Genomic DNA, 24,620 nt, shown 5'->3' with positions numbered 1-24,620 from the left:
AAGCCATGACAAGAGATGCAGGAGCTCGAATCTAAGGGCACTCATGCACCCCATAAGGCGCCCTTCCCCATAAGGCCCACACTTCTGTAGAATTTTGGAAGTGGCAGGTCAAACCATAGAATGGGAGCTGAACTCCTAATGTCTAAAAGTGTGGGACTCCTTTAAGCCGCCTCTTACGATATGTAGGAATACCTCAGGCCTATTCTAACCCTCAGACCTGCGGGGGGAAGATGCAGTCATGGATATCTCTACACCTGAAGACTGTAATAATTCACTGTTTACATGCGACACACACACAATACAAAGACTAAGGTCATACCACCAGTGGAAAGTCATTGCTTCCACTCAACTGTTGCAAGGTGACTTCGAAAACGACACATCGCCTATGTGTTGACTTACCAGTCTAGTATTCCTCAGCACGTGAAGCAGCTGTGGGCCCGTCTCATTCAACAAGCTGTATGGGTGATAGGCAAAAATCAGCACTGTGGAATGCCAACATTCATACATCAGCTTAGGTAGTGGCAACACTCTGAATTACTCTCACAGTAAGGGCATAACACGGATTCGCTATGTAGAGCCGAGAGAAATATCGCCACGTCTAAGAAAACTAGGGTAATGAAACGTTTGATGAAATCAGAAGCTGTGGTAATTAGATTGTGAAATATAAAGAAGTTACTGTTTCGACTTTCAGGCAGCAACATTGCCGACTTCGGCTGAAGTAGAGAGAATAAATACAAACTTGCAATGGCAAGGAAAGATTCTGAAATAATAGTTAATTAACGCATAATGTAAAATTTAATGTTAGAACGTCTTTTCTAAAAGTATTGTTTTGGAGTGTAGCATGGACAGGGCAGATGGACTCAAGTATAAATTATGGATGTACTATAATACTTTATTTCATCAACGGTTTTCGACTTTCAAGGCTCTAATTAGACGACTATCTTTCTCAATGACACGCCCCCCCCCCCCCCCCCCCCCACACACACACACGTGCGAAGACTAACAGCAGTTGTGTGTTTTGAAAAATGCATGATAGTAGTATTAATTTATCATTTTTACTGGTTTCAGTAATGAACCATCGTCTTGGTATGAGAGAATGAACAACACAACTTGCCCATCAGAGATACGGGACCACATTTACTAGTAGTCCAGTCATTACAACTGTGTCCCTCTATCAAAGCAAAAATTCATGAAAGTAAAGGTGAGACCTATTCAATAGCGACAGATTAACTAGTATATTCAAGTCAGTCACAGAAAGTGGTCTATTCGGAGGTTGAGGTAGACTTGAACTGTTAAATTCAGACAGCATCAGAACGAAGTTGACACTATACAGGTTAGAAACCCAAGCCCTGAATCTTTTTAAGTTAAAGATTTTGTCCCTAGTGTTTTGTCAGTGTATTTCAGTCTATTCCAGTAGTGCTGCGTTCGTTTTATGCGTTGATGCATTGTACTATAAGAATAATGGGGCAGTTCCTGATCAGTGGTGGGATCTACCAGCAAACCCTACCTAACAGTATGAAACTATCATCAGCCAGGTCAGCTTCAGGTTAAGGTTAAGGAGAAGCTTTTGTGCTACGTGGATCTTTGTTTGCCTATTCAGCATGAACCTTTAACAGTGGTGAAAAACTCTGGAGACTATATATTGTAGGTTGTAAGTAGTTTCAAAGTATTATTTTCGAGTTCACGAGTCTACAAAACGAAGCCTTATTTACTTAGTATGTCATACTGAGGCAGCCACTTGCGCGCCATCACGTTGGGTGGTTTTCCCGGCAATTCATCATCCTCCCACTTCCACAGCACACGTTCAGGTAGTTCTGCGAAGGATTCCAGTATGGCCTTCCGTTTCTCTTCACTCAAATCCTTGGCAGTAACTGTCGAACCAAATGTGAAGAAAATTACTCCATGATCGGCTCCGTCCATGAACTCCTGGATGTCCTGCGAATAAACATTTCCATGAGAAACAATGTGCTGGCTAAAGCTACTGTTTATATATAGTTCGTTATTGCCTCATTGCTACTTCTAGTGAATTCCCAGTCACAAATATTTTACTAGAAATACCATTTTGCTGAAGATTGTGAACCATATAAAGCAACCTCAACCACCATCCCTCACTATCAGTAATAAATAATAATAATAATAATAATAATAATAATAATAATAATAATAATAATAATAATAATACCTGTGGAGGCCCAGGAGAAGAATAGGACTCCAGTATGTTCTGCCAGCCGTAAAAGGTGACGAAAAGAACAAACCACTAATAGGGCTAACCCCCTTTTTAGTGTGATTAGTTGGTTCAGGACAGAACTAATGAAGCCTCGGACAAGTGATGTCATGGTTGGGGACGACGCTTCAATCCTATGCCCGTCCACAATGGTAATGACACTGCTAGCCACACAGAAAATGATTTAAATACAAATAGAGGTGTTTTGCAGGACATGCTTCCTGCAACCACTCTAGAAGGAAAAAGATAGAGGATGAGATGGTCAGATCTGTTCTGTTATTAAACTTAGGAACCAATACAACTGGATACAGATCACAAGTATACACAACATTACCAGATACCCAGAATTAAAATTTTTAAAGAACAACGACTAGCTGATCAGATCCGTGTAATAATCAAAAATAACAATACCCCAGTCACAATTAGAAAACATGAAACAACAAGTACAACAAATACTGGAACAAAATAATGTGCAATCAGAAGAAAAAGAAGAAGAAGAAAATACAGTAATGGACTCAAATATCCCAGAGCAAACAAACAATCTGGGAAAACTAAATCTTAAGACAGCCACCAGAACAAGCATAAATAGAACACGAAGTGACACATTAGATATAGAAGAAAAATTTCAGCTGACAGAGATAGAATACAAAACACAATTACAGACATTAGACCATTCTCGCATAGACCACCAAATAACCCACACGTCGAAACAACAATAACAAGTATCAACACAATCATACACAGCAAAATAAATGAAAATACAACCATGGAAGAGTTACAACTACTGGTTTATATAGGAGCACTCACTGCACTAAATACAACACAGGGCAGTGATCAGAACCAACCAACACACAGAAGAAAACCAGCATGGCAACACAGGCTACAGATCAGAATTAACCAAGGAGGCAGGTTATGTCCGAATGTCACTTGCTGCCACTGTGAGAGGACATGGTATCAAGACAAAGAGGTTATGAGAGATTGAGTTGTGATAGGGAACCTTTGTGGACACTGGGGTTGCTGCCTCGTCCACAGAAACAGAACTTGTGAGCCAAGGGGATGGGGCCATGGGAATTTCCTTCGTCTTTGAAGACTACTTTTGTCTTTCTTTTCTTTGGGGTGATTGGATGTTTGGGAGTACTTCCCTGAATTAGTTCGAGATCAAACACCTCGAAGGCAGTAGCCTGTGACTCCTTCAGCCACTGGGTAGTACCCAGTTGCAGACTGGCAGAAGCCTTTGAGGGGAGTGTCCTAAGGGACCCCTTCCTGGCATGAAAAGCAGGACAAGGGTAATGTGTGTGGCTGGGTGATGTGAACTGGCGTCCTTACTGACTGGGGAGAATTACTGCCAAGGTGGTTGGGGGAAAAATCACAGGAGAGCCCTCCAATTATCAGGGGTGCAGGCACAGTTGAGTGGCCCTGTGATCTCACTGTAGAATGCATAATGGAGGAGAATACTGTCAGTAGAGAAGCAACATCGTAGGCACTCATCTTTCTTGGCCTCTTGGCATGTCAGTCGGAACACGTTCTCATATATACAAAATCTGAAAACTGTACTGTGTGAGGAGGGAGAGTGTTTGTTGTCTACAGTTGACACAGACTGGGAGGAGTACAAGGAATGTCTGCCTGCAACAGTAGTCTGCAATCCTTAGAGACTGGGCTGGCATTGCAATGTTAATACGTGCCAAAATGTCATACAATTGAACAGACAGGGAGGAGGAGACATACTGTTTCACAGCACATCGGTATACCATCACCTTGACCTTTTCAGGCAACAAATCGCCCTCAAAGGCCAAGATGAAGGCCTCAGTAGTAACCCTATTGTCCTTTGGTTTGCTATGGAGATGAAGTGTATAGCCCATCATTCCAAGGGGGCATGTAGCTCATCAGACCATGAGAGGTGGTCTTAATGGGAAACCATGTTTAGGCTACCATGCAGAGTACAGTCACTGGAATGTTACCCAGCTTGACAAGAAAGTAATGCCTATGACTGGGCAGGGGATGCTGTTTTAATCAAAACTGCCTCTCTTCATTTTGGAGATGGCTCCAAATTCCCAAAGCTTGTTTGTTGGAGTCTCTCCAAAGAGTGAAGGCTTTGTGGCCAAAAAAGAACCCCTATCTTTCCTTGCACAGACTAGAGATTTGGGGGCAGTAGTTCTAGATTTGACACTTTGACGTTCTGCCCTCATGCTGGTCAAGGATGGAAACATTTAGGGGCTGAGCCTCTGCATTGTAAGATTTCTTTCCTTTGGAAGAGACTGGTGGGGTCACGTGAGAAAGCTTCATCCACTTCATATACGAGTCATCTGCTGTAGTGTCATCCATTCCAATTGGGGCTCTCCCACTTGGTGCCACCCCTTTACAATGGCTGCCTGGCCAATAATCCACTGCTCTGAAGTCCCTGTACCCCAGTCACAACTGACATACGCCTTCATATACAAGTGTAGGTGACAGTTTAGGCTGCTTAGTCAGGGGGCTAGTTCCACACAGGTACTCACACCCTCCCTCTATCTCACACCCTCCCTCTATCTCACACCCTCCCTCTATCTCACACCCTCCCTCTATCTCACACCCTCCCTCTATCTCACACCCTCCCTCTATCTTACACCCTCCCTCTATCTTACACCTCGCATTGGGCGACCTTCCATACATGATCCGCATTTCTGAAAAATTTGGAAAAGTGGTCTCAGGTGAAACCCAACAAAGGGGATTATGTATTTGTTAATGAAAAGAGGGGGTAGAGGGTGCATCTAAGTGGTCTCATCACTGCAGTAATTTTTGAGAATTTCACTTACATCAGCTGTCGTGTATGTGGATAATACACCATTGATAGAAGATGTTTGGACCGATGAGGTCGTAGGTCACTAATTTACTGACTGCTCTCGCTGCGAACTTTCTTCCAAAGACTTCAGTGGGAAACGATATCAGAAGAGGTAGACAGCTGTGTGGCATGTTTACGAACTTGGTACTTCGTGTAAAATACAGGTAAGTGGGTTTTCTGACTATATGAATGTGTACAGAATGATGTCAAACAACGTACTAACATTTCAATTTTTGCTTAATTCACTGACAAATTCGTGTTGGAATGCACATAATTATTACTTTCTCGCATTAATGTCTCAACAAAATTAGCACTGATCGTTTTATTCAAGCCTTTCTTGTGCTTCGCTGATTTTATGAAACAGTCGCCTTCTACGATCTTGGCCAAAGCGTTGTGTTGGGCGCTCAGATTCATGTGTAGTAGTAGTAGTAGTAGTAGTAGTAGTAGTAGCAGCAGCAGCAGCAGCAGCAGCAGCGTGGTATGAATGTGACAAGTTTTGCTTTCTGACTGGTCTATTTCATCCGCTACGGCTGTTAGGACGGTAAGAGGGTCCCTAACGAATGAAAGCAATGGTAGTTGCAGCTTGGCCTGTTGCCAAGGGGGCAGGGAGTGTGGGGCGCGGACCAGCTTAGCTTGACCCTTTCCGCGAGCCGATTACGTGGAACGCTTATTTCGATCGGCAGAAATTTTTGCTTGGTGCTTGTAATTGTATTATTGAATCTGACAATGCTGTAACCAAAACCAAATCTGGGAGACCGAAAAATTGTTGCGACCTGAATAAAAAGACTTGTGTGACAGCTCTCGCCTGATGCATTACAGGGTCGCGATGTAAATATCCCAAAAGTCAACTAGTGTTAGACGCTTCTGCAAACAAATGCTCACATTCGTAAATAATTTTACAGTGACTATTATGGAAATCATGTCTGAACACTGTACATTTGGTTGAAAAGCCATGAACTTAACGCTTGTCTCTTAACTTGAAAAACCAGATGATATAGTTCTCTGAAGAACTGTACAGTGCTCATAATGTTTCAGAGCGCGTAGAATTTCAGTGAGGCAATTATCACAGGAGATCGCGTAGTCTGAAATATGATGTTTACATAGCACCTGACGGCCGACCAGCGTACAATATATACAATCCTGTTGGAATAAAGAGCTTCTCAGGAAGTAGGAATGCTTATTTTGGGATCTTGAGAAATCTGAACGTGAGCAATAAGTTTTCAATCTCACTGGTATGAGGAACAATTTTAAGATAAATATTCCACATAACTGTTACTGTAGTCATCGAAGTCAATGTTTCTGAAAACATATACCCAGCAAAAAAATGCCCAAGTGAGGTCAGATTTGGATAAACGTACAGCAATGTATCAGAAATAGATGATTATATATATGACGTACTATAAGGCCCATCACAGCCTTCATGTGCAGTTGTAAGGATCACTAATGTTCAGAATGCGAAGGGCGTTGATATAGAAATACAAATGTGAAACTAAGAGTCACTAAGCATGGTTGACTGAGGGCGAAATGGCAAATGAGCTAGTTTGGACAACAAATGATAGATTTTTGGTTCGAAAAATGGTTCAAATGGCTCTGAGCACTATGGGACTTAACAGCTGTGGTCATCAGTCCCCTAGAACTTAGAACTACTTAAGCCTAACTAACCTAAGGACATGACACACATCCATGCCCGAGGTAGGATTCGAACCTGCGACCGTAGCGGTCGCGCGGCTCCGGACTGAGCGCCTAGAACCGCTAGACCACCGCAGCCGGCTAGATTTTTGGAAAATGTGTCAAAAAGTGAAACCTGGGCCCGTACAGAGCAAGCTGTGGTTACTTTTGAGGATCATTAGTCGTCTGACAGGTCATACATAGCGATGAGTGTTGCCTGCTCACGCAGTGTGGTGACGGCGTGAGTACAATGCGTTGTCCAAACGGCTGTTAGTGACTGAGCAACTTCTCCACACTTACGACCCGACACTGGAGCACTGCTGGAGACTGGACTGGCGGCATGCAAGTGCGTGCATCGACGTCCACTGCTTTTTTACTACTAGGGACAATCGTTCGCGTCGCTCCGGTGACCAGTATATTTACAATTACTCCAGCCTCAATCTGGCCAACAGTGATGGATGAGTAGTGTAACAATGGTGATAGGAGCAGGGAGATGTGGATTATTGAGCGCCATAGCGGAGAAATATCAAGCTACATCAAGGAGATTGTTGAGCGCAGGCACTGCCCCTTGGCCAGGCACCTCAAAATCTCATTTCCACAGGCCACTGTCAGGCTACTTGCGAGACAACTATTCTTAGAAGAACGTTGGGATCATGGCTTCCCTTACTGAATATCCAATGGTGCATCTCAGACATTAGCGCTGCGGTGTTCAAATATTTGAAGCTATAGACACTTGTCAGTTTCATCTAACTAGAAATAAACATTCAGGGCATATTCACATAATAATTCACTTTCCATCTTAAGTCTAACATGGGAGCTAACATGGCGCTTTGGATTCCTTCCCGCGGAACGCAAATCACACCCTGCTGAGTAGTCGCCTCCGGTTATTGCGGTTGGGGTCTCCTCCAGCCTTGTAGCACTTTCCAAGAAATCATTCTCTTAAAACACGACTTCTCTTGTCTTGCGAAAAGTAGATAAGTTGCAGTTAGTCTGTTTCTCTTTCCGCACACCTAAAACATTCAGGGCAGATTCCAGCAAACTCACTTCTGATGTTTGCCTCATCGGTAGAGGACTATTCCTTAGCATTCCTTAGACATTCTCCACATTTTTCACTACTTTTGAACTTTTCCGCACTTGCATTTCACTACAGAGTACAAGCAAAGTTTTGAAGTTTTGCAGTGCATACGAACGACTGCAAGAGCACGACTAATAAAGCAAGAATCTACCGTCTAATGATATTTGAAACAAGATTTCTATCGGTGTAACATTTTACGCGGTGATTGGCGAAAACAGGGAAGAGTAGTTACTTGAGCTTGTATCTGCGTAATTCACGCTATAGTAAGAACGAAATAACATCCTTAAGTAGGGAATACTTCCTGTTGAAACAGGTCTATTGGGAGTTTGTTATTTGCATTTCTGAAAGTTTTACATACTTTTGATGTCTCAAACGCTAAGCGACAACTTTGAATCGCGTATTACTCGCTCGTAGTCTTTGCTCAAAGTAGCTGTGTCGCTGGAAGATTGTGTTTTGTTATCGCTGCTTAGCAGCGTGGAGAGCAGGAGTTCTATCGTAAGTGTAGTAGTGAGAAACGCAGAGCAGAGGACTCGTGGCAATGTAGACGTACAGCTAAGTGAAACAGAGAGGAAGGATTTGATTAGTGATTTAGAATGGAAAGAGTACGAAGGGAAATGTAGCTAACATTTCTTTTATTGGCACTGCAGTCGCGAGTAGTTAGAATCATTGTTGACACACATCCTTATCAGGGACGTTAAGTTTCTTAATTAAAGACCGTAATTTTCACTAAAATATTTTTCATGTTTATCAATGATTTGTCAAACATTTGTGATAGCAAGAGTTAGATATCAATGTTGCCCTTTGTCAATGTTAATGAGTGTTGTAACCTGAATTTCACACAATTAATAATACACGAGATGGTTTAAAAAACAGCTTATTAACGGAATATTTCACCTAAGAGCATTGTCCACATCCTCAATCCAAGTCTATTTTATTTGAAGCGTGTCTCAATGATGGGTATAAAATAGTTTAATTGTTATCTGGAGCATTGTACTGAACTCTCAGCAATAAATTCGCAGCTGGCGCACATAGCAGCATGCACCGCGTTTCTCAGCACTGCAATTCGAGGTAATGTGTTTTCATTTCCGGAACAGTTTGCTGCTAAAATTATCAACGCATGGGGACCATTTCGTGAACAGAATTATTAGGCAGATAATTAACGCTGAGGGACCACATTTTTTAACTGAAGCAATTAAATGTAAAGTTCAGGATTTAATTAGTTTGTACATATTACTAGAGATGTTATACAACTGGACCAAATTCTTGTTTTATTTTCTCAGACAGATTTGGTTTCTCTCGCAGTTGTAAATGCAAAATGACACCCCAAGCTGAACAACAGCAAAGTTACAATCAACCAAACCGAGTACAAATCCAATGAAAATAATTTATGAAATCCAACTTTGAATGTGGCGTTAGAACGCCTGGTACATGTTTACTGTTCCCGATGACCAATCGCTGGGGCTGCTTAGTGGGCACTTTCTTACAATAGGTTTAACTTACGACTACTTACAGTAAGCTGAAGCACTTACCTTTGGGAGCTTCTGCGCAGGTTTGATGTGTATTCCGCCGACCTCCACAACAGCTGGTACGATTGGCCGCGGAGGATTCAAAGTTGGATTTGAATTGACGAATAGCATACTAGTATTTTTAGCGATTTCCTCTAAAGAAGGGAGAGAGTCGCCGAAATACTTCCTGACGACCGTATTTGTAGGTTTGTTCATATACTCGTAAAAGAATAACTTGCTAAAGGTTACATACCACGTGTTCCTCAGACGCTCAAAGAAGCTCATGTGGTCACTGCTCTGTAGAAACATGTAAGGCAAATAAGACGGATTTTCAGGTAAACCAAAGCGATCTAGATTCCATGGCATAAAGACAGAAGAAATGAGTGCAATGTTGGGTGCCTGAAATTTGTACACGAAGGGCAGCATACAGTCAGTCGTGAATGGCTCGGTGAAGATGAGGTCGTATTTTTCATTTGACTTCATTAGTTGTTGCATTGGGGGGAACTGCAGCAGCTTATCACACGCGTGCACTGTGAGGCTTTCTAGTAGTTTAAATGTTACCGAAGGGTCATCTCTACCAAACCTATCGTCCACTGGAATTCCATTCACCACGGAAGGCAGAGAACCGACCAGGCTGATGTCTGTGTAGTTTGGTACGGGCTTAGCTTGAGGGAAGTGGCTGTAGACAAACACCTCGTGGCCCCTGGCAGCGAGCGCCTTCATCACCTCCTCGAACATTACGAAGTGACTCTTTCCCGGATAATCAAACAGACCCAGAATACGGGCTGCATTCGATTCTCCAGCCAGTACTGCCATTAGAACCACCAGGAAAGTGTGCATCTGCAAGAGAAAAATCGATGGCTAAGTTAAGAAAATGTTTGACAAAAAAAACCGTCGGTAAAAATTTAACAAGTGCTGAAGGATATTCCTAATTGCAATTTGCTCAAAATAATTATTCCGCTATCCACTAATTCATATCTTTGCAAGAACTGGAAGGTAAGAAGAAAGGAACGTTGGAGTTTTACTTCATGAAGACATTTGAGTCATTAGAGATGGAATACAAACTCAAACTGTTTCAAGGACAGGAAAGAAAATCGAACATGCTCTTTCAAATGAACCATTCTGGCATTTGTCTGTAGAGATTTCGGGAAATCACAGGAAACAAACCTTGACGGCCAGACACAGATTCGAACCAGCGTCCTCCGAATGTGAGTGCTGCGTGCTAACAGCTGCCACACCGGTCGTTAAATTTAAGGAGGGTGTTTGCCCACACAACTCCAGAAATGGTATTCGACAATATCGCTCGCTACTTTAGTCATAGATCTGAGAATCATCTCTGGCCTCTTCTGCTTATCAACAGTTACATAAAACTTCCTAGCAAATTAAAACTTTGTGCAGGACTGAGACTCGAACTCGGAACCTTTGCCTTTCGCTGGCAAGTGCTCTACCATCTGAGCTACCCAAGCACGACTCACGCCTCGTCCTCACAGCTTTATTTCTGCCAGTGTCACGTCTTCCACCTTTCAAAGTTCACAGAAGCTCGCCTGCGAACTTTGCAGAAGTAGCACTCCTGGAAGAAAGGATATTGCGGAGACATGGCTTTGGCCGCGAAAGGCAAAGGTCCCGAGTTCGAGTCTCGGTCCGGCATACAGTTTTAGTCTGCTAGGAAGTTTCATATCAGCGCACACTCAGCTGCAGAGTGAAAATCTATTCTGAGAAAAGTTACATAGTCAATTACCTAGACCATTAACCAGATTAGAGTTATTTTGTTGAGTTGCAACGATGTTAATTATCTTGAGAAAGTTTCTCCGTATATAAAAGGAAATGAAATGCTGTTACATAAATTTCTTAGCTATGTTATATTCATTACTTCCTGCACAGATGTCCACTGGTCGCTACAGTTGTCTAGCATCTGCCGTTTTCTAGTGTTTCTAGACCTCCATCGCTTTATGCATACTTCGTACCTGTAGAAAATTGCTAAAAAGCGAGGGCAAAATTTAGACCACTTCAGCACTTAGTGGACGCACATGCACTAATTAAAAAGCATAATACTGTCAAAATATACCTCACATTTTGACTTCCATGTAGGGGGGCTTATGATCTAGACCTAATGGAGACGAACTAGCGAAAATCTAGTCAATAGTCTTGTTAAAGAAAATAATTATGAATTACTTTTGAATGGCTTGGAAAACATGAATGCTAGTAGCTCTAAATTGGTCTCAAATATTAAAAGATTAATGTCGTATGGCTTTGCTGACATCTTAATACACTAGGTGGTGCATTCGCTGAAAAATTCAACATAGCGCTAATGGGGAAATTAAAAAATCCGATATGGTATGTTCTACGGATCGGAGCGTGGAATGTCAGATCCCTTAATCGGGCAGGTAGGTTAGAAAATTTAAAAAGGGAAATGGATGGGTTGAAGTTAGATATAGTGGGAATTAGTGAAGTTCGGTGGCAGGAGGAACAAGACTTCTGGTCAGGTGACTACAGGGTTATAAACACAAAATCAAATAGGGGTAATGCAGGAATAGGTTTAATAATGAATAGGAAAATAGGAATGCGGGTAAGCTACTACAAACAGCATAGTGAACGCATTATTGTGGCCAAGATAGACACAAAGCCCACACCTACTACAGCAGTACAAGTTTATATGCCAACTAGCTTTGCAGATGACGAAGAAATTGAAGAAATGTATGATGAAATAAAAGAAATTAATCAGATAGTGAAGGGAGACGAAAATTTACTGGTCATGGGTGACTCGAATTCGAGTGTAGGAAAAGGGAGAGAAGGAAACATAGTAGGTGAATATAGATTGGGGCTGAGAAATGAAAGAGGAAGCTGCCTGGTAGAATTTTGCACAGAGCACAACTTAATCATAGCTAACACTTGGTTTAAGAATCATGAAAGAAGGTTGTATACATGGAAGAACCCTGGAGATACTAAAAGGTATCAGATAGATTATATAATGGTAAGACAGAGATTTAGGAACCAGGTTTTAAATTGTAAGACATTTCCAGGGGCAGATGTGGACTCTGACCACAATTATTGGTTATGACCTGTAGATTAAAACTGAAGAAGCTGCAAAAAGGTGGAAATTTGAGGAGATGGGACCTGGATAAACTGAAAGAACCAGAGGTTGTAGAGAGTTTCAGGAAAAGCATAATGGAACAATTGACAAGAATGGGGGAAAGAAATACAGAAGAAGAAGAAGAAGAATGGATAGCTTTGAGGGGTGAAGGAGTGGAGGCAGCAGAGGATCAAGTAGGTAAAAGACGAGGGTTAGTAGAAATCCTTGGGCAACAGAAGAAATATTGAATTTAATTGATGAAAGGAGAAAATATAAAATGCAGTAAATGAAGCAGGCAAAAAGGAATACAAACGTCTCAAAAATGACATCGACAGGAAGTGCAAAATGGCTAAGCAGGGATGGCTAGAGGACAAATGTAAGGATGTAGAGGCTTATCTCACTAGGGGTAAGATAGATACTGCCTACAGGAAAATTAAAGAGACCTTTGGAGAAAAGAGAACCACTTGTATGACCATCAAGAGCTCAGATGGAAACCCAGTTCTAAGCAAAGAAGGGAAAGCAGAAAGGTGGAAGGAGTATATAGAGGGTCTATACAAGGGCGATGTACTTGAGGACAATATTATGGAAATGGAATAGGATGTGGATGAAGATGAAATGGGAGATACGATACTGCGTGAAGAGTTTGACAGAGCACTGAAAGACCTGAGTCGAAACAAGGCCCCCGGAGTAGACAACATTCCATTAAAACTACTGACAGCCTTGGGACAACCAGTCCTGACAAAACTCTACCAGCTGGTGAGCAAGATGTATGAGACAGGCGAAATACTCTCAGACTTCAAGAATAATATAGGAATTCCAATCCCAAAGAAAGCAGGTGTTGACAGATGTGAAAATTACCGAACTATCAGTTTAATAAGCCACAGCTGCAAAATACTAACTCGAGTTCTTTACAGACGAATGGAAAAACTAGTAGAAGCCGACCTCGGGGAAGATCAGTTTGGATTCCGTAGAAATGTTGGAACACGTGAGGCAATACTGACTCTACGACTTATCTTAGAAAAAAGATTAAGGAAAGGCAAACCTACGTTTCTAGCATTCGTAGACTTAGAGAAAGCTTTTGACAATGTTGATTGGAATACTCTCTTCCAAATTCTAAAGGTGGCAGGGGTAAAATACAGGGAGCGAAAGACTATTTACGATTTGTACAGACACCAGATGGCAGTTATAAGAGTCGAGGGACATGAAAGGGAAGCAATTGTTGGGAAGGGAGTAAGACAAGGTTGTAGCCTCTCCCCGATGTTATTAAATCTCTATATAGAGCAAGCAATAAAGGAAACAAAAGAAAAATTTGGAGTAGGTATTAAAACCCATGGAGAAGAAATAAAAACTTTGAGGTTCGTCAATGACATCGTAATTCTGTCAGAGACTGCGAAGGACTTGGAAGAGCAGTTGAATGGAATGGGTAGTGTATTGAAAGGAGGTTACAAGATGAACATCAACAATAGCAAAACGAGGATAATGGAATGTAGTCGAACTAAGTCGGGTGATGCTGAGGAAATTAGATTAGGAAATGAGACACTTAAAGTAGTAAAGGAGTTTTGCTATTTGGGGAGCAAAGTAACTGATGATGGTCGAAGTAGAGAGGATATAAAATGTAGACTGGCAATGGCAAGGAAAGCGTTTCTGAAGAAGAGAAATTTGTTAACATCGAGTATAGATTTAAGTGTCAGGAAGTCATTTCTGAAAGTATTTGTATGGAATGTAGGCATGTATGGAAGTGAAACATGGACGATAAATAGTTTGGACAAGAAGAGAATAGATGCTTTCGAAATGTGGTGCTACAGAAGAATGCTGAAGATCAGATGGGTAGATCACATAACTAATGAGGAAGTATTGAATAGAATTGGGGAGAAGAGAAGTTTGTGGCACAACTTGACTAGAAGAAGGGATCGGTTGGTAGGACATGTTCTGAGGCATCAAGGGATCACCAATTTAGTATTGGAGGGCAGTGTGGAGGGTAAAAATCGTAGAGGGAGACCAAGAGATAAATACACTAAGCAGATTCAGAAGGATGTAGGTTGCACTAGGTACTGGGAGATGATGAAGCTTGCACAGGATAGAGTAACATGGAGAGCTGGATCAACCCAGTCTCAGGACTGAAGACCACAACAACAACAACGTGGTAGTAGTAGGACTTTATAAAATTCCGAGATGAGTGAATTAGCCCAGAAGTACTTTGTAACAGCCCCACCCCCTCCCTTCCCCTTCTGATGTCACAACTCAAGAGGATGCCACGTCAAAGTATCTGAGCAACCTGAATTATACCTAAAAACACAAAAATATGCCTGTCACAGCACATGTGGGAATATAGCTTCAAAAGAATATGTAATATGTACTGGGTATAACAGTACTTCCAACGTGAAACCTACGTAAGCACCTGAACTTCTGCTTTACCAGTAAATCTCATCTGTTTCATACCTCAAAATTATGTCAAATACAATATGGCCTCGTCAACATATATTTATCTCTGTGTACTGATTACTTTCTATAACAGTACACAACATGCGGCTAAAAATACTCTGAGCAGGCAGTTGATACTTTATTCTCAGGCCTAAATGAGGCTACATGCAGAAGCAAACTTTGAAGGAAGACCAAACCTTTAGCAATCAGAACGATGGTGTCAAGGCTTTGTAAGAAATTTAGAGACTACTCTGCTTCCTTTCCATAATTAGCTACCTAGTGTATCTCCCAACTGAAATGTGAACATACAACACAGTCTAAGAAAGTGGAAAAGTTTCCATACAGATGAAACTTTGGTTTCTCGAGAGTATGATCTCTGCATTAAGCAAATTATTTCTCTAAACAGGTAGTGGTTTCAAGTACAGAACACACGTGGCACTGCCGTTTTATATGCTTTACAAGGTTTTTAAAAAATGCACATGTCTTTCATAACAGCGCTATTGATAAAACTTATGTTAAAGCAGCACTTCACTAAAGCTTAATCTGTACCACACATTGCAAGGTACAGTGGAACATCAAACGAAGCCTTTCCCATCTTATTATTTATCAAAATACACACGGCTCACTTATTTCCACTACTGACAACACTTTCAGGTTAGGCGATGACCTTTGTTTGATCTCTATACTACATGCTAAAGAAACCAACATGGCGAATATCTGTTCTGTAACATTAAGAAAGGCACGTCGACATTATTGCTAATCTAACTTACAGCTTAAAATGCTTGTTAAGAAAATAGTTTGATCTTCGTACTGAAGCAAAAAATGTTATTTCTGCATTTGCAATTGTCAACAACTAGACTCAGTTGGACTAAAACCGATATCGAAGTCAGCATGTTTTTTGCCAAGAGACATCAAATTCGTTTTATCCACTGAATCAAGAATACAAGCTATTAATAACGAGACAAGGTGTTGCACAGAGCAATGCCACAGGTTTTTTTGTGGTTTTAGGGCACACAACTACAATGGTCATTAGCGCCCTGACTAAGTTGGGAATGCACCGCGAGGCACAAGGTTAAAAAAGCAATTAAAAGGGACAACACTATAAAAGACGTATTAACAGGCATAGGATTAAAAAACTACAGCATAATCAAACGTCCTTAGACAGGTGTGTCAAGTTGATAAAACGAAGAACGCGAGCAGCAGCTCCTGGGTCATCCGCTAAAATGGCATCCAGAGTACATGGCAGGCCAAGATCAAGACGCAGTGTAGTAAAATCCGGACAGGACGTTAAAATGTGGCGAACCGTCAGCAATTACCCACATGGACAGAACGGCGCCGGCGCTGCCGTCAGCAGATGGCGATGGCTGAACCGGCAGTGTCCAATTCGTAGCCGGGCCAAAACGACCTCCTCCCGCCGAGGAGGACGTGAGGAGGACGTCCAAGCTACGGGAAGAGGTTTCAAGGCTCGAAGCTTGTTCCTAAGTGCAGCCCAATCGGCATGCCACAGCGATAAAATGCGTCGACAAATGATCGTGCTACAATCTGATGAAGGGACACAACAAGAAGCCGTCCGAGGCTGGAGGACCGCAGCCTTGGCCGCGGCATCTGCAGCTTCGTTCCCAGGGATACCAACATGGCCAGGAACCCACATAAAGCTAACTGGAGACCCGTCGTCCACCAGCTGCTGAAGAGAGCGTTGGATCCGGTGCACGAAAGGGTGAAACGGATACCGATCACTGAGGCTCTGGATGACGCTCAGAGAATCGGAGCAGATGACATAAGCAGAATGTCGGTGGCGGCAGACGTAAAGAACAGCCTGGTAGAGGGCAGAGAGCTCAGCTGTGAAGACCGAACAATGGCCATGTAGCCGGTATTTGAAACTTTGTGCACCGACAATAAAAGAACACCCGACCCCGTCATTGGTCTTACAGCCATCTGTATAAATGAAGGTAATATTAATGAACTTCGAACGAAGTTCGACAAAACGGGAGTGGTATACCGAACCGGGGGTAACCTCCTTTGGGAGCGAGCGGAGGTCAAGGTGAACGCGAACCTGAGACTGGAGCCAAGGTGGAGTGTGGCTCTCGCCCACTCTAAAGGTTGCAGGGAGTGAAAAATGAAGTTGTTGAAGGAGGCGACGAAAGCGAACTCCACGGGGTAGCAGTGCAGAGACATACAACCCGTATTGACGGTCGAGAGAGTCGTCAAAAAAGGAACGATACGATGGGTGGTCGGGCATTGACAGAAGCCGACAGGCGTAACGACAAAGCAGCATATCGCGCCGGTAGGTGAGTGGCAATTCACCGGCTTCAGCATGAAGACTCTCGACGGGACTAGTATAAAACGCTCCGATCGCAAGCCGTAAACCCCGATGTTGTATGGAGTTGAGGCGGCGTAAGGTGGACGGCCGTGCAGAGGAGTATACAAAGCACCCATAATCCAGCTTGGAGCGGACGATCGACCGATATAGGCGAAGTAGGACGGTTCGATCCGCTCCCCACGACGTGCCACTGAGAACACGGAGGACATTTAGAGAACGGGTGCAACGGGCAGCCAAATATGACACATGTGGAACCAGCTAAGTTTCCTGTCAAATGTAAGACCTAAAAATTTTGTTGTCTCCACGAATGGGAGAGCAACGGGGCCGAGTCGTAAGGACGGTGGGAGAAACTCTTTGTAGCGCCAGAAGTTAATACAGACCGTCTTCTCGGCGGAAAAACGGAAGCCATTGGCGACACTCCAGGAGTAAAGACGGTCAAGAGTACGCTGAAGACAGCGCTCCAGGAAACATGTACGCTGCGTGCTGCAATAGATGGTAAAATCGTCCACGAAAAGGGAGCCTGATACATCATCTGGGAGGCAATCCATTATTGGGTTGATCGCTGTGGCGAAGAGAGCGACGCTCAAAACGGAGCCCTGTGGCACCCCATTTTCCTGGCGAAAGGTGTGACTGGACAGAACCCACACGTACCCTGAACTGTCGATCCATTAAAAAGGAACGAATAAAACGAGGGAGACTTCCGCGAAAGCCCCATGTATGCATGGTGCGGAGAATGCCCGCCCTCCAACAGGTGTCGTAAGCCTTCTCTAAATCAAAGAACACAGCCGCGGTCGGGTTGAATGAAGGTTGACAGGGTAACCAGATGGTCAACAGCAGAGCGGCGCCTACGAAATCCACATTGTACATTGGTAAGTAGGCGTCGAGATTCGAGCAGCCAAACCAAACGAGAGTTAACCATTCGCTCCATCACTTTACAGACACAGCTGGTAAGCGAGATGGGTCGATAACTGGAAGGCAAGTGCTTGTCCTTCCCCGGCTTAGGAATCGGTACAACAATAGACTCGCGCCAGCATGCGGGAACATGTCCCTCAATCCAGATGCAATTATAAGTAAGAAGAAGGAAACCTTTACCCGCAGGAGAAAGGTTCTTCAGCATCTGAATATGAATAGAATCAGGCCCCGGAGCGGAGGACCGTGACCGGGGGTTGGGTCTCACACGATCACTGTTTCCGGAATCCATGTTGATTCCTACAGAGTAGATTCTGGGTTTCCAAAACCAACATGATACTCGAGCAAAAAACATGTTCTAAAATTCTACAACAGATCGACGTCAGAGATATAGGTCTACAGTTTTGCGCATCTGCTCGACAACCCTTCTCGAAGACTGGAACTACCTGTGCTCTTTTCCAATCATTTGGAACCTTCCGTTTGTCTAAAGGCCACTGCTGTTAGAAGGGGCATGTTCTTTCGCGTACTCTGTGTAGAATCGAATTGCTATCCCGTCAGGCCCAGTGGACTTTCCTCTGTTGAGTGATTCCAGTTGCTTCTCTATTCCTCGGACATCTATTTCGATGTCAGCCATTTTTTCGTTTGTGCGAGGATTTAGAGAAGGATCTGAATCCTTTGCAAAGAGGCCACTCCCGTCGTGATGCGGTCGTATTCAGCGTACTATTGGCTGTCGTGTTCTCACAGCGTTCTCTGCTATTACGTTTCGGGCCGTCATGCCGGCGCTTTATGTTACGCCGGAACAAGACTAATGACTAAAAAAAGTAGTCACCGCTTCGTGTGCTGGACCTGTAACTGCAGTAGTTCTGACAGGCACCGTGCTTTGTGTTCCAGGCTTCAACTTCCTTGTGGACTGCGTATATTTCGCACCGGTATTAATCAAGTCATAGCACAGAAGATAACATCCACCACACTACTGCTGGACGAGCTTTTAATAGTGTACTAAACAGTTTAAATGCGTTGAAGCCACTGTATGTGTCCATGCTATAGAATCAATGCATTACTCGTATATCACAGAACAAAAGAGAATACTATCTAACTGGTGGAATCCCGAATTTCAGAGCCCATAGGTGTGGACATACACTTTGTCCTTTTGGAGCACAACCATTGTTCCATAGAAACCGGAAAAATTTCATATCAATGGAAAAATCATCTGTGACGCCAATATAAGCAGTTTTAACGTTGCTTCCCGTTGCCCGAATTGGACTCATGATGTACGCATTTGGGACTATAGTAGAGTTGTTGCAAAATTTGAATGGGTAATGTGTGTTCCTGTTAGAAATAGTGGATACGATCCCTCTGAAAATCTTACGACTCCTATGTTTCGACCCCACGTAAGACTTTGCAATAAAGCCCTTATTGCTACCAGATGCGTAAAAGAGTAAATTCGGTTTCCGCAAGAAACGTTTCCAGATTCTCACTAAAACAATGCGAGATAAACAAAACCATTATGGGAATGTTACTGCGGCTGGTGCAGTTCTGCACAACTTTGTAATAGAAGTTAGAGATATGTTACACCCTGATATTGTGGAGGTGAATGACATCGACCATTATGCATTTCAGCCAGAAACATGCTGCAGGCCAAGCTGTCAGGTCTATTATACTTTATTTTCATTAAAAGTATCTAAGTCGCTACTAAAATGACGAACTAGTATAAAGACCTTTCCTTCTCGAATGAATAAATGATTGACTGGATCTTCACTACTGCGGTGAAATGTGACCATTATATTTATGTATAATTGCATAGTTGTATAGTTACGTTTCTGTTTTCATTATCCTTTCTTTTCAATTAGGGATTCACATTTTCATTTTATTTTTTACTTCAGTACACAATGTTGTACAATTAAGATGTTTTGTTTATTTTTCATGAAAAACAAGGTATCTACTTTTATAATCCTGTTTTTACAAATTAATATTAGACCATGGTAAGTAGAAAAATTTCATGTATTGTTGCTGAAATAATTGATATAAGGTCGAATGACAAGAAGGAACATTCCACCATTCGAAAAAGAATCAAACAAATGAAATATTTTACCTGTATAAAACATACTCTCATTTATGAAAGCCTAAATTTCACGTGCGCTTTGCCTGAAGTACCGTAATTTTCTCCATTTCGTTCCTGAACTTATAGCTTCCATTTTGAGGTAATTCTCTTCTTTCATTATTTCTGTCTCAACTAAAAATATTTTTGATTATATTGCTCTCGTATTAAACGCATTTTTACGTATAAAGCTAGTCTCTTTTCCAACCAATCCCTGTTTTTCACTACAACCTTATGTTCTCTGCCTTTTTCTTGGGCCAGTCTTCTGATTAGCTCACCACAAAATGAAGGCTGAAGTTCGTAACTATGGAATAACGTTTCACCGTCAGCAATTTCATTGCCCTCTTCCTAGAAGTCAGTGTCATCGATATTACTTGAAAGGATCACATCTTCAGTTGTGTCATTGTGAACTCCAGCTGTTCCTTCCAGAACTTGAGAGAACAATCAACAACCATTTGGCTTATATCAGCTACTGCACCAAGAGCTTGGGATTTTTATCGTTTACATTTAGTTTCTTTTTGTATGCTTTTGATATCATTTCTTACAAAGTTACTTTGAACTGCTCTTGTGATCTTTGAGTAAGAGCTTTGCGTTTTATTCAACCTTTACTTTTCCCAATACCCTTTCATTTTTAGCACGTTAACTTTTTTATATAGATTTAGTAGTAGTTACATACTTCATTGGTTCAAAACTGTTTCAATTTCTGGCATGTTTTTCGAACGTTTCTTAACGCTTCAAATTGTCCCTGTTGCTGTTAGCCCGTCTCTCGCTACAAAAAAATTGAATGTTGCGCCGCTTAAATTAACACGTGTCACCCACCAATAATGGACGTTGGTTGCTATACATACCAGGGTTAAGGTTTGAACAAAATTCATCCATGAATAGCACATTTCTCGCACCATACATCTGTCAAAATTAATACAATACAGGAAACGAAATACACGTCTCAGCAGCGTGCAGAAAAGTCTTACTTAGTACTTACAAAAAAGTCACTGGAAATTGAGCTCTCCAGCAGTTACTCGAAGAGTGTACTGCTGCGGAAGTAATTTACAGACGTAGTTCACACTAAAGAAGTAGGCCTGAGTGATAACACAAGAGTAATTTATACTAGAGTGACGCTGTCCGCCTTCTCAATGAAACAATGCAAAGTAAACACTTCACAAAATAAGGAATTTGACAAAAATCCAATGACGAGAGATAAAACTTCACTGCAATGCAGTCAGTTTCACTACTTAGGAAAGACCGTCACACAATACAATAAGTGCACCACGTTAATCAGAAAAACTGTTGCTAAAAGGGCTTTCAATAACAAACATCAGACAGGCAGGATCGTAGTTGAAAACTAGGAAAGAATCCTTCAAACCATCTGGATGTTTTGTTATGTGGCTGTGTAATGTGTGTCCTAATGAAATAAATTATAAAGCGCGTGGAACAATGGACATGTGGGAATATGGATAAGATTACTGAAAAGCTGGGGAGAGAAAAAGTCCGAGTAGGTCCATAATGAAATATGTTAAACATGGGAATTTATCACTGCCATAGAAAATGGTAAGACTACTGTCACTGGCCGCGTGATACGTCACAGCGAATTTTTGACTAAGGAACGAAGGGTTTTAAGGAAAAAAGGAAGAAGACAGTGGAAGAACCCTCTGAGTTCTGTGATGGAGACACGAATTCCAACAGTATGCCTAATTTAGCTGCTCGGCAGAGGCAAATATGATTGCAGCCTTTAGACTGATGGTAGCTAAACCGCGGATTACTCATGCAGCCCTCGGTTCTTAGCCGCATTTTATTGCAATACGCATGTAGCAACTAACAGCCTAATATCCAAACCGTCAAGTAACGTTAAGTAGTTCTTCAGAGTTGAAATGTGCTTAATTTTAATTTACGTTGGTGAATTCCATCGTTAGCTATATAAAGCTGGCCGCTTATCTCGTGGGCAGGAGGCATATAGCACGGCCCCTGTGGGTTCAAAAGTTGTGGGGGGAGGGTTTGTTGTTTGGCTTCCCGTAATGACAACTCAGTGCTTGCGCCACTTGTACGGCCAGCAGCTGTAGTATGCATTTTGACACGGAAGTGAGGCAGATGAAGATTGGTTTATGGGGCGCTCAACTGCGCGGTCATCGGCGCCTGTACAAAGTTCCAATTTTTACCCTGTCCAGTTTTTTACACAGTCCAGTCTAGACCCTGTCAAGAACGATGATTTGCGGTTTTGCGAAATGGTGAGGACAACAAACACTCAGCCGGGAATTGAACCCAGGAGCCAGTGATCCAGAGGCAGCAACTGTAGCCACAAGACCACGAGCTGCTGACAAGTGACACAGACATCTTCAGATGTGTTACATAAACTACCAGGAGAAATATATTCCACGAAGAGTGGAAATCTATAGAACTGATGTACATGTACCCAATAAAGTACCAGAACTTCAGAAAAATTGGATGAATTTTCAAAATGTATAGCTTTGCAAATTAAGTCAATAACATCTTGGTCCATCTCTGTCCATTATGCCCACTGTGCAGGCAGTTACACGTCTTGGCATTGATAGAGTTGTTTGATATCCTCTGAGGGATACTGTGCCAAATTCTGTCCAACTGGCGCGTTAGATGTTCAAAATACCGAGCTTGTTAGAGTGCCTTACCGATAATGCTCCAAATGTTCTCTAGGACGCAAAACCTTGCATCTGAAAACAAAAACCACTTTCACAAAGGAAACCAGAGACCAGTTCAACAATCTGTAAATCGTCTGCCAATATTAAAGTCAAAGAATCTATAACACGATACTTGGGACAAAGGGCTAAAAGAAAGGGACATCCCACCAATGTATGGGACAACGTCAGTCTGGCTCCACAAGCACATTGTGAGTGGCTCGTTATGCAAGGGGAAACAACGGGACCCTGGTATGACTAATTCATATACAACACAATACGGTGGACTCCTTCAGAGAGGAGTAGAAGAAAGATTATCAAACTGCAGTAGTCTTCTTGATTGTGCAGAGTTTATTACTGAGAGCAGTAGTGCAACAAATGTCATTCCACTTTTGGGCAAGAAGATTTGATGTAGATCTGGTATCCACATTTGGAGTCATTAAAGGGAAGGTGGGGTAATATTTGCTTCAGTAGCCAAACAGTCAGCCAGTCCATTCTCTAGGATGCCTACATGACAACTGAGCAAATGGTACAGACAAGGGCAGAGAGAAGGTCATGGATAGCAGATATCAAAGGGTGGAGTGGCATTGGTCATTAGCCTGCAGGCTGCTCATTGAGTTGGTACACTTTAAAACACTGTGGAAGGAGGCTTGAGAAACAAAACGGAGGGCTCTGAATGGCTAGGAGCACTGCTGTGAACACACTGCTTGACGCAGCAATGAATGGTGTTCTAAGCCAGTAGCAGACAAAGCCTACCCTGCCGTAACGATTACCTTAGAATCATTAGTGTAGAAGATGGTAATACATCGGAGCTCTGCAACAATGGCAAGTACGAGATGCCATAAAACCATAGGGGCGGCAGAGACAAAAGGACCCTGGAATGTGTCAGTCGTAATCAGTGGTCTAGGTTCCATACTGAGGAGGGGGGGGGGGGGGTGGTACGGGAGAAAGACATGGGGTGCAGTCCAGTGAGTAAATATGGAGATCCCGACATAGGTAAGTGAGATGCATGGCAAATGGCAATCCCACCTGTGGGCAGGTGTTAGGAGAGACACATCTCATTGGCAAAGAGCACAGGATGGTCAGGGAATTGGCGAATGGTGATTGCCTACGAAACCAGGAGTTGTCTCCATCGTATTTGTGGAGAAGGGACCCCTTCTGTTAGGAGACTGTCTACAGGACTAGTGCGAAACGCATCAATAGCCAGATGTACCCCACAATGGTGAACAGAGTCAAGTAGTTGCAGAGAGGAAGGAGCCACTGAGCCATAAGCCTGATTACCATAATCTCGTCTGTACAAGGCCAGAACATGGTAAAGATGGAGAGAAGTGGTCCAGTCTGCACCTTAAGATGTTTGGGCCAGGAGGCAGAACGCATTAAGCTTTGAATGAATGTTATATTTAGGTGTCGAATATCGAGCAGCCATGTCAGATTTTTATCAAAAGTAAGGCCCAAGAAACAGGACTGTGCTACAACAGAGGAGCTGGTCGCTTAAATAAGGTACTGGATCGGGTGTACTGTGGGTCGACAACAAATCCGTAATCCGCTATTTGGAGGGAGAAAAAGCCATGATAGGTGGCCCATGCAGAAGCCCATCGGATGGCACCTCTGAGCCCGTGTTCAGCAGATGCTACTGAGTGGGAGCTGCATCAGATGCAAAAATCTTTCAACATACAATACTAGGGTAACTACACGCCCAACAGAGGTTACAAGCCCATTGACAGCTGTGAGGAAGAGAGTGACAGAAAAAAATAGAACCCTGTATGATACCATTCTCCTGAATCTGAGGAGCACTACGTGAAGTGCCAAATCTAAACCAGAAGAGCTGGTGAGATACACACTCCTGGACAAAAATCATAAGGGACCC

At 42.7% G+C, this 24,620-nt stretch overlaps 1 protein-coding gene across 1 annotated transcript in view; it reads right to left on the bottom strand.

Moving 5' to 3' along the window:
• LOC126266941 (UDP-glycosyltransferase UGT5-like) overlaps positions 1 to 24,620 on the bottom strand; it is a 76,053-nt gene that overhangs the window by 19,978 nt on the left and 31,455 nt on the right. The window contains exons 2-3 of the mRNA XM_049971636.1: positions 9,315 to 10,130; positions 1,713 to 1,935 (exon numbers count right to left, since the gene is read on the bottom strand). Coding sequence (XP_049827593.1) covers positions 1,713 to 1,935; positions 9,315 to 10,130 — 1,039 coding nt within the window. The remainder of the gene's footprint in view (positions 1 to 1,712; positions 1,936 to 9,314; positions 10,131 to 24,620) is intronic.

This window comes from Schistocerca gregaria, chromosome 4 (assembly GCF_023897955.1).
Source record: "Schistocerca gregaria isolate iqSchGreg1 chromosome 4, iqSchGreg1.2, whole genome shotgun sequence".
NCBI lineage: Eukaryota > Metazoa > Arthropoda > Insecta > Orthoptera > Acrididae > Schistocerca > Schistocerca gregaria.
The sequence above is the reverse complement of the archived record's forward strand: the minus strand, read 5'-3'. Positions and strand labels throughout refer to the sequence as shown.